The 10262-nt window shown below is 30.3% G+C and overlaps 1 protein-coding gene across 1 annotated transcript; it reads right to left on the bottom strand.

Moving 5' to 3' along the window:
• Positions 1–8027: 8027 nt before the first annotated feature.
• On the bottom strand, positions 8028–9143 carry LOC105118926 (uncharacterized; the record flags this gene model as incomplete). The annotated part of the gene is made up of 1 exon (XM_011016986.1): positions 8028–9143. A coding segment is annotated over one exon (729 nt), but the record flags the coding sequence as incomplete, so codon positions are not given.
• Positions 9144–10262: the final 1119 nt, after the last annotated feature.

Consider the following 10262-nt stretch of genomic DNA (forward strand, 5'->3'; position numbering starts at 1 on the left):
GAAGCGCGATGGAAGAGGTGAGGGAGGGGTTAATTTCACGCAAATTGTGAAGGAGACAAAGGACGTTGCCCAACTCCTAGGACTACATCTTTCCTTGTAACCTTAATTGCAAACCACTCCAAACAGCCATCCCTATTTCTAACACCATAAAGCTCTAATCTTTCAAATCTAACCCAAATTTGTTTTTGGGTTTTGTCCAATTTGAGGTCATCTTCAACTACGTAGTCATATTAGTGCTACAGGTGCAACCTTTTCACTTTAGAGACAAAACTCTATAATTTGCCCAAAACATGAATTTGAGTTCATTGAAGAAATTGAAAACCCATGATTCAAACAAAAACATTACATGATCGGCAATGGTCGATATAAGGTGGTGGTGGGGGGTTTGAGCTTTATTATAATGATGATGGTGGGTCCAAAATCATTAGAAAGATGATTTTTTTCTAAACTTTTTTTTCTTATCTCTGTTTTGTCTTTTTTTTTAAAAAACAAAATTACTGTGACCAAGAAATTATTTGTTATTCAAGACTTCTTTAATACTTTTTTACTTTAATAAGTGATGTTAAAGACATTTATTTTTATTATTATTTGGTTAGAAACCAAATAACTTACCTAGCCAAACTATGTTCTTAAAAGTACACCCACATGGTAGAAGTGAAGCCTCTTTTAATTTGGCTAGAAATCTTAATAGTTTTTTATTCGTCATGGTGAGTGAGAAACTAGATTTTTCCACATAAATATTGTTGTAAAAACAATGAGCTTAGTTTTGATTCATCTTTTGAATTGTTTGTATTGATCTTCATTTAAACAATAATTATCTAGCATTTATGATTAATATTTTGATTGAGATATCAAAACTAAGGGGGAAGAGGAGGTGGTTAGGTTAGAAAAAATGAAGAGGATTTGTGATGTTTGTGTTATGTTTTATATATAAGGGTAATTTGATAATTTTATCAAATTTGAAAAATTAGGTTGATTTTAAGAGAAAGTGAAAAAAAAAGTAAACTATATAATGTTTTTTTTATAATTATCCCAAGCTTTTATCTTGTTTTATTGTTTTATTCTTTCTTTAAGATAAGGTTAGGAGCCTATATACATATAGACCTGGGTTCATTAGTAGGCTTAGTAGTTCTAAGTTCATTCCTTATTTATTTTTATATTTAAGATTTTTTTAAAACACATTTGGTTTACTTTTAGGAAAGGAATAGTTTTAATTTTTTAAAATTTCTTTGACTTATTACCTAATACATCTAAAAGAGTTGGTAATATCAACTCAACTATATACACACTGAAGGAGGTGACTCTTTTTGACACCTTTTGTATTTCACATTTCCATTTCTTTCTTTTTTTTATAATTTTCTTTATTTTTCTTTTAATTTTATCCTTTAATATTGACTTAATTTTGAATTTTTTTTATATATTATTTTAGTTAGCTTTCTATAAGATTATCATAATTTGAAATAAATATCTCAACATTTGATTTGTATTCAATTTTACAAATGTTTATTTTTGTTATCTATAATTAATTAAACATTAAGTGAATTTAAATCCCTTTCAAAAGTTATCCACCCGTGTTTAATAAGTACACCAACCCATTTCTTGAATGAATTGCAAGTCTTAGTGCTATAGCCTATCACCCTCAAAATGGCAATAACATTTCTCCTTTCACTTGTACCACTATAGATAAAATGGTTGTAAGGAACTATAATGCACATGGAAGATTTGCAATAACTTGATCAGGTGTTGGTATAACTCTTTTCGGGACATGAAAATAAGTGGTAACTAATCTTGATATTTTTTTTTGTGTTTTAAGTATGTGGTTGGTTATTATAGTAAGATAGAGTATTTTGAAAGTAGTGTCATTGATGTGAACCACATAAATATAAAAATACAAAAATTCATAATCAAATAATTATTTTTATAGAAAGCTAAATTCAAGCTTTAAGCTTGACAAAACAATAATCTATACCGAGAAACCAATATTATAAGTAACCGCAAAACCCCCTACCTAAAGCCTATGAAGAGATGTTTATGAGAAATATGAAAGACATCATGAAACTTGGTCAATTCTTAGATAAGTTGTAATAGTTTAATGAAAAATCAAATTAAGAGAATTTTCTTTCTTACATATAATGATATGCGACAAGATGTATTTCCATTCTAATAAATTATTTTCTAACAAAAATAATACTTACACTTGAAATAAAATAAATCCTAGTTGATCTCATAGGCTAACATCAACTCAAATTAAAATAAGGTTCAAAGTATCTCAAATAAGGCCCAAAACTAAATAAAAAATAAAAAATAATTTTCCTCAAATTAAACCTTAGTTGCCGCACTATAGAAATTTAAATAAACAAGTGGTGAATAAATTTCTTGCTTAAAAAAACCCCCTTGATTGAATAGATATTATTGTCGCCCCTTGGAATCCTGAATAAATAAGGAAATTAACTCTTCCTTAGCCCTTAATGTTCACACATAATAAGAAATCCTCCAATAACTTAGAATTCATAAAACATATGAAAACAAAAAAAAAATTATAATTGTTGAAACTAAGTATCTTATGAAGTAGATGAATCAAATCCCTCTTGCACATATATTAGATTAACTAAGGTCTGATCATCACTTGTTAAAGATGTAGATTCTTTAAAATTCATCTTTACCCAAATACTCAGAATAAGCCCCTTAAATGCATATTTGAGATTTTTTTATCCTTAACCTGATGATTGGCCCATTTAGAACTTCTAATAGGTTTTTTAGTGTAGTTCAAATCTTATCATCCCTTCTCTCCTTAAAAGAATTCGATAAACTCATGGAATTCATATCGAAATAAATTAGAAAGCCTATTTTTAATGAACAATTTATTGAAGATGGAAATAAAAAAAAATGTTAGTTTAAAAATAGGACCTAACAAAAGTGACTTGAGTAAACCTATATTAGTGGTTAACATTAAGCCGCGGGCCAGATTAAATCTTTCTAAATACAAAAAAGAAACATATTTAAGGTGACATTAGAGTTTTTAAGGAATCAAAAAAAGAAAATCAAGATTCTCAGTCATTGAGACAACTTAGTTTAATAAACTCAATTAATTTAATAATATTAAAAAAACATAGACAATCCTAATTTAATAATATGAAAAACAAAGTAAACCTGAGCAAATATTTTAAACTTAGGTTGATCACCTAAATTCATAACCCATGAAATCATATACCTAAACTCAATTAAGAAAATCAATTTTCAATCAAATTAATATTGAAAGATGAAATCGAAAAAAACAGTCAATTAAGAAAATTTGCCAAGCAAAATAAAAAAATAACAATTGAAAGAATGAGATTCAAACTTGATATAAAAAAAATTAAAGGAAATGAAATCATAAAAAAATCAATTTTAAAAATCATCTTAATTAAAAACAATAAGCAATGAAAAGAATATCGACTAAATTTGAGATGTGAAAAAAATTAGAGGATGAAATTGAAAATAATTTTTAAATTGAAATAATTTATTCAAATAAAAAAATTACAACAAAAGAACAAGGACTATCTTATATAAAAAAAAAATAAATGGGCATTGTGAAGTTTTTTAGTGGAAAAAAAAAAGAAAAAAAATACAACTGGTAGGGATTATAAGAAAGACTATTTTTGGCTCACTTAATAATAACAAAAAAATCAATGTGAAAGTATAAAAAAGCCCTTTAAGTCTTGTTTTAATTTTTAATCTAATGGTAATATGGTAGTTTTAATGTGCTTTGAAAAATGGAATCCTTAAAAAAGCCCTTATAAGGCTATTGAATTTTTTTTTCTTTCAGGGGTAATTAAATCATTTCACTATGTAAAAAAAATGCAGAAAGGTTGCACTTCCCTCGATCAATCAAAGAATGACTAATGAATCTTTTGAAAATATTTATTTACACTCCAAGACTAGTTCATTGATTTTCTTGGTTAAGGGTAAAGATGTAATTTTATTGTTATAATCTATAATGAATTATACTTTATCCATAGTATTTTTACTACGGTAATTAGGTCATGCTAATGAACCCCGTGAAAATACTCATTTACCCTTCAAGGTTAGTTAATTGATTTTCTTGATTAAGGGCAAATATGTAATTTTAGTGTTCCAATCCACCGTGAACTACATATGCCTTATCTATTTTAATTTTTTCACTGCAATTAGTTTTTTGTTATTTCTAATGACATGAGAAATGGAAAACCTAAAGTGAATACAACCAAGTCAGGTAATGCATTATTGATCCAATTAAGTGTTTGTGATCATTTCTATTGGTACAAAAGTTTGGGAGAAGAAAAGAATATGTAATGCCAAACTTTAATTCTAAACAAGACATTTTATTTCTTTTATAACCCTAAAAATATTGGTATTTATCCTTTAAAATCTAATGTTTTTTAACACTATTAGAATAACCTTGTAGCTCCTGCATCTGCATCGATGGAAGCAACACCTAATGCCTCTTGTAGAAAGAACAAGTTCTTCCTAGTAGAGTGGTTTGGTATTGGTAAGTGAAGATTGTAAAATTTTCACTACTAGATTTAACAATTTTAGTAATGAAAATTTCTTTCGACATTTTACACTAACAGTCCATCTGTGATTATTTTTCCATTAGGATCAGGGATGGAAAATGTCTGTTAAGATTATGAATGGAAAATGTCCGTAAAAAAAAATGCTTGTCAATAATTTTTGGTATATCGATAAGTCTGTCATTACTAAATTCACCGATAGCTTTATAGACGAAACATGCGCAATAAGAAAAACACATGCTTCATTCTATCGGTAATTTTCTCAGTATGATTTAACATATCATTTATTGGAGAACCGTATGTATTGTCATCATTGAGTTAACAGTTAAAGTGATATTTGTAGTGTTGTTTTTCCAACTTTGTAGAATATACCAATAGATTTATTTCGTTTGTATTTACTAATTTTATGGTAATGTTTTTAACTTGTGACAAGGTTAGATTTATTATTATTATTATTATTATTATTATTATTATTGGGCAGATGGTTTTACTAAAGAAAAATATTTATTAAGTCTAATTTATTATTATTATTAGTATTTGTATTAAACAATAATGTTAGAAAGCATTAAATAGTCTCATTGGCAACATCATCTCATTGTCATCAAAAGAAAGTATTTTGTTGTCCATATTCTGCTGTATAAATATAACTATTAATATTAAATCTTTAGACATGATCTTATAATTAGCTATGTTTATCATAGTTTACCATTCTATAAGATGCTCCTCATATATTTATTGGGTCCAACTCTAAGCTAGTGTTTTTTTGTCAGAGCTATGTATATAATTTGCTTGATTTATGTGATGTATATTGAGCTAGAAAAAATAACATCTTATAATATAAGGAGCTAATTAATTTTATTATAAATTTCAAGAGTAGATCTCATTTATTTGTTTATGTTTCTAGCTATTTTGCTCGAGTGTTTCCGGTTAAAAGTGCCTTACAAGAGTGTTTCTCTTCGAGTTAAGCAAAAGAAGACAACATTTTAACGATTATAAGAATGACAAAAAATATATGTGCTGGCTCAAACTTGTTTTGCAATTGACTCAAACTTGTAGAATTAAAAGGTAGATGATTAAAATATAAAACACGGTGAGAATATATAGCTAACCCTAGATTTATAACAAATATTATTTTTCTATAAAAATTAATTTTGTTCAATTTTAAATCTTTAGGTTTGAGAAATGACAAAGAAATTTATCAGAAAATAGTGGTAGAGAGAGAAAGGTTTCAATTGTCACTATTTTAACAATACAAACAGCTAAGATTGGTGATAGATGATTTCATTCGACGAGAGGAATTCTATGATGATGGTTTCTTACCTTCATCTTACTTGAAAAAGTACATTAAGCTCGAGAGAGAATTCTTTTCAATTGATTTGGTGTTTTTGAACCAATTTAAGGTGTTTTGAGTTGAAAAATTGGTTTATTGAGGTTACTAGGGTGTTTATTTATTTTTTATGTGAAATAGGTTAAAAAACAGACTTTTGAACTTAAAAACACCCCAACCTGATTCTCTTGCCACCTTAAATGGTTGGAATCTAGGTTATTGAGATCTTTAGGGGTTTCTTTGGTTTTTCATGTCAAATAAGTTAAAAAATAAATTTTTGAACCCAAAAACACCAATCTAGTTTTTCTATAGCTCTCATCTTATTGGAATCTAGATTTGTAAACAATACATTATATAGATATGATGCCTATAAAAAGTTTCTTAAAAAAATCCCTATAAAATAAGAAGAAGAAATTTCATCAAAATTGAAAATGCATCTACAAAAAGAATAAATGAAAACTAAATCTTTAGTGTATTGTCTTTTATAAACACCACTCTGCATATAAATATAATGTTTATATAGGCTTGAAAGAATATATTTAGGATTTGGTCTACCTATTTTCTTGTTTGCTTAACAATTGATACAACCTATAAAATCCTTGCAATTGAGTTCTTTATGCTATCTATTTAGCCCTTATAGAGCTCCAAATAGACTTCATTCCTTGATTTGTCTCGCGAGATGGAATGATGTTGTCAATACCTTTATTCAACAAACATACTAACCTACTTTATATAAATTAACACAGCATATAAAAAAAGATAGAATGTTAGACTTTCTCAAGCTTTAAAAATTATAGCCCTAAATTATAGAAAAATTACAATCCTTAGACTATATATAATTAAAACTCTAAACTAAAAAGTTTTGATTAAATCTTTTAATATGTTTAATCTAATAATTTATTCAAAAAATAACTAGTTATCTTCTTTTTTTTTGTTAATTAACGTGGGTGTTTGGGTCAGCTTGCGTGCACCACGACTAATCCCACGGGCTCAAGCTTTAAAAATTATATCCCTAAATTATAGAAAAATTACAATCCTTAGACTATATATAATTAAAACTCTAAACTAAAAAGTTTTGATTAAATCTTTTAATATGTTTAATCTAATAATTTATTCAAAAAATAACTAGTTATCTTCTTTTTTTTGTTAATTAACATGGGTGTTTGGGTCAGCTTGCGCGCACCACAACTAATCCCACGGGCTCTGAAGTTAATGACCATGTAAGTCTCTAGTAGCCATCATATGGGCAACCAAGGACTTGAACCTGAGACCACAGAGGGAGTAAACCCCATGATCCCAGGTTCTTACCACTTGACCACCACCTACATGGTTAATAATTAGTTATTTTTATTTATTTATTTATTAACAAATAAATATCTTTATTTATATTAGTCATGGACCTGAATTTTTATAGAAAAGAAATAATTATTGAATGTTGCATAGCTAATAAAATTTAATTATCATTAATTAGGATTCATAAATTAAATAAGAAAATAAAATCACTAAGAAAAATAAAGAATTTATTTTAACATTTTCTAGTAATTTGGCCATTCAAACAAACTCAATCCTTATAGAATTTGGCTTATAGAATACTTATGAATGTCAATTATTACACGTCCCATGTCAAATTTGTATGGTTGAGATTCAAACATCGAACACTACGAAAAACGATTCAATGGTATGTCAGATATGAATCTGAGTCCGAGCAATATATATACGGGATTAAAACGCATTTACCTTGGATCTTCGAATACGTTTTTACATAATCTTCTGTATACATGTCTATTATAATAGAATTGGCACCTTGAAAAGGTTTTATTTATCAATTCACCAGGCCAGTTTATCTCTAGTTTCCATAGAAAGAATACTAGTCAAGGTGTCGCCGGAACTTAGCTTCCCGGAAAGATTATGAACAGAAAAACCTACGCGTTCGTATAAGTAAATAAATGGGAGAGTGAATGTGAGAAGGCAAAAGAAACGAGTGAACAAATCAAGTGAAAAGGTTTTATATGCATAGAAACGTGCATATGTATCCCGTTAAATCCTCCCCTACGCTCGTCAATATCACACGCATTTGCCTTGTTTTGCCTGATACAGACATTCAGTAGCCTACTGAAAACATGTTATATTTTTCTCTATATATATAAAATTAAGGAAGCATATAACATTGATACTATAATCTGAAAGCAAACTGCTCGTATTTCAAGACCAGATCAAGTGAGAGAGAAGAGAGAGAGGAAAAGATGATTTTGAGAAGATAGACAGGAAGATGCCTCTAGATGTGAAAAATTAATGTTGGCCATGTTATGTGATGCTATCTGTCTTGTCCACTTATGGCCACTTGCTCAACCCCGGCTGTAGCTAACTACCCACCTCAGTATTGGACCCCATTTCCTTTCTTAACCAAATCATCTGTTACTGTCTTAACCCAATCTGTATCCTCACTACCTCATGCTGCTGGCCCATCCCATGAACACCCCATTTTTCCTTTACTTTTTACAACCTTATTCTCTTGGGTGTTGATGATGATGTAACGTTGGTGCTTCTGTATATCCCTGTCATTCAGCTTTCCAAGCATAGAGAAACAAGCAAAAATCAAATGACTCACCATCTGCATCAAGCCTCTCTAGTGAACCAGAACCAGGTCCTGTCTGAGAGGACAGTGGTGTCAATGTCGATGAAGATAATGGTGGTGATGAAGATGACGTCGATAGTGGTGATAGAGATGTGCATGACATTATTGGCTTAAAAATAAACAAAGCATGCCTTAAACCAGGACTAAATAGCCAGTCATGGACATCCCAATATACTTCTACTCTTAGTTTATGAAGTTTAATAGACTCGTTACCTCTAAATTTCCATTGGAGATGCTTCACATGAATGACCAAGTCTCCATCGATCCTTATTTCCATTTCTGGGTCATCCCCGTTAATAGAGTTCCCATTACTAAGATTGCCACTGTAATTACATCTATTCTTGCACTCGATTGAGATCTCATGAAACCTTCCTTTCTCATGGAACTTGATTCTTGTAGCGAACTTCTTCTTGCCAAATATGTGTTCCTTTCTTGAAACCAAAATGGGATCAATAAGACCAGGCCTGCACCCAGTTTTCCTATAAGCATATTTCTTTAGATCACCAAGAAGAAGCACAACCTCTTCATCGCAAACAACAGCAACATAGTACTCAGAATTAGGCTCAGTTTCACCATTGAATCTTGCAGCCTTGAGGTCCCAGAAGATATCCACAGCTTTACCCTCCTCTACAAACCGTTTGGAGCCCTGTTTCCTCCAAAAATACAAAGGCTTCAGCTCCACTTTGCAGGTGTAGTGGCTCTCTCCCTCAGGACCTTCAAGCGATACTGATAGACCATGGAGCAACAGATTCTTGCACCATTTTATTGTGATCAAACGACACTGATCAGCAATCTTTGTACGATAAACAGACACGAAAACACTCTGCCCTGACCTGGTTACTGTGGCAGGATCATCAGTTACCTTCTCACCGGATGTAAAGCAAGCAGGGATCCCTACTGGATGGTCTAGCATTGTAATTAACTTCAACATTTACTCTATTTCAATGGAAATACCTGGTAGTGTAGCCTAGTATAGAGCAGAACTGAACAACAAATAGAAGTATGAAAACAAGATGAGAATGTGTCATGAGCTGGATAAAAACTGAACTTGCTTGCATAATTAGAGAGAGAGAGAGAGAGAGAGAGAGAGAGAGAGAGAGAGAGAGAGAGAGAGAGAGAGAGAGAGAGAGAGAGAGAGAGAGAGAGAGAGAGAGAGAGAGAGAGAGAGAGAGAGAGAGAGAGAGAGAGAGAGAGAGAGAGAGAGAGAGAGAGAGAGAGAGAGAGAGAGATCTTACTGGTTACATGTATTGTATCAAGTCACAAATAGTGCCAGAGTTTTTCTTGGCAGCATTAATGGAAATAAAGAAATACTGAGTGAACTGTGAAAGTGAGTGAAGGAGAACACCCCTTTTTATATTCAATCATTCAATTATGCTTTAACTTCTCTTACCTGGATTTTGTATTTTGTAAACTTGTTTTGTTTCCTTTGTTTTCATGACCTTTTTCTTTCTTTTTTTCTTTTTCTTTTCTTTTCAGCAAGACAACTTTAATGAATCCAAGGTGTTTTTGCTTATTCTACACACACACAAACTTAAAATACGCTTTCCCATGCATGGTTAAAAAAAGAGAAGGCCACTATCACCAGATTGGGAGTGTAGATTTCTACGTACGTTGGTAGAATCCTTGGAAGCATGACAGCACATGAGATAGGAGGAGTAAAAGATATGACCACTCAAAACTTTAAAAAATTGAATCATCGTGAAGTTGGCTTTCCAATGTGGGTCTTACAGGATTTTTTTATCATTTGATAAAAAATTTAATATAGTTTGAT

This window comes from Populus euphratica, unplaced genomic scaffold, assembly GCF_000495115.2.
Source record: "Populus euphratica unplaced genomic scaffold, PopEup_1.0 scaffold2287.1, whole genome shotgun sequence".
Lineage (NCBI taxonomy): Eukaryota > Viridiplantae > Streptophyta > Magnoliopsida > Malpighiales > Salicaceae > Populus > Populus euphratica.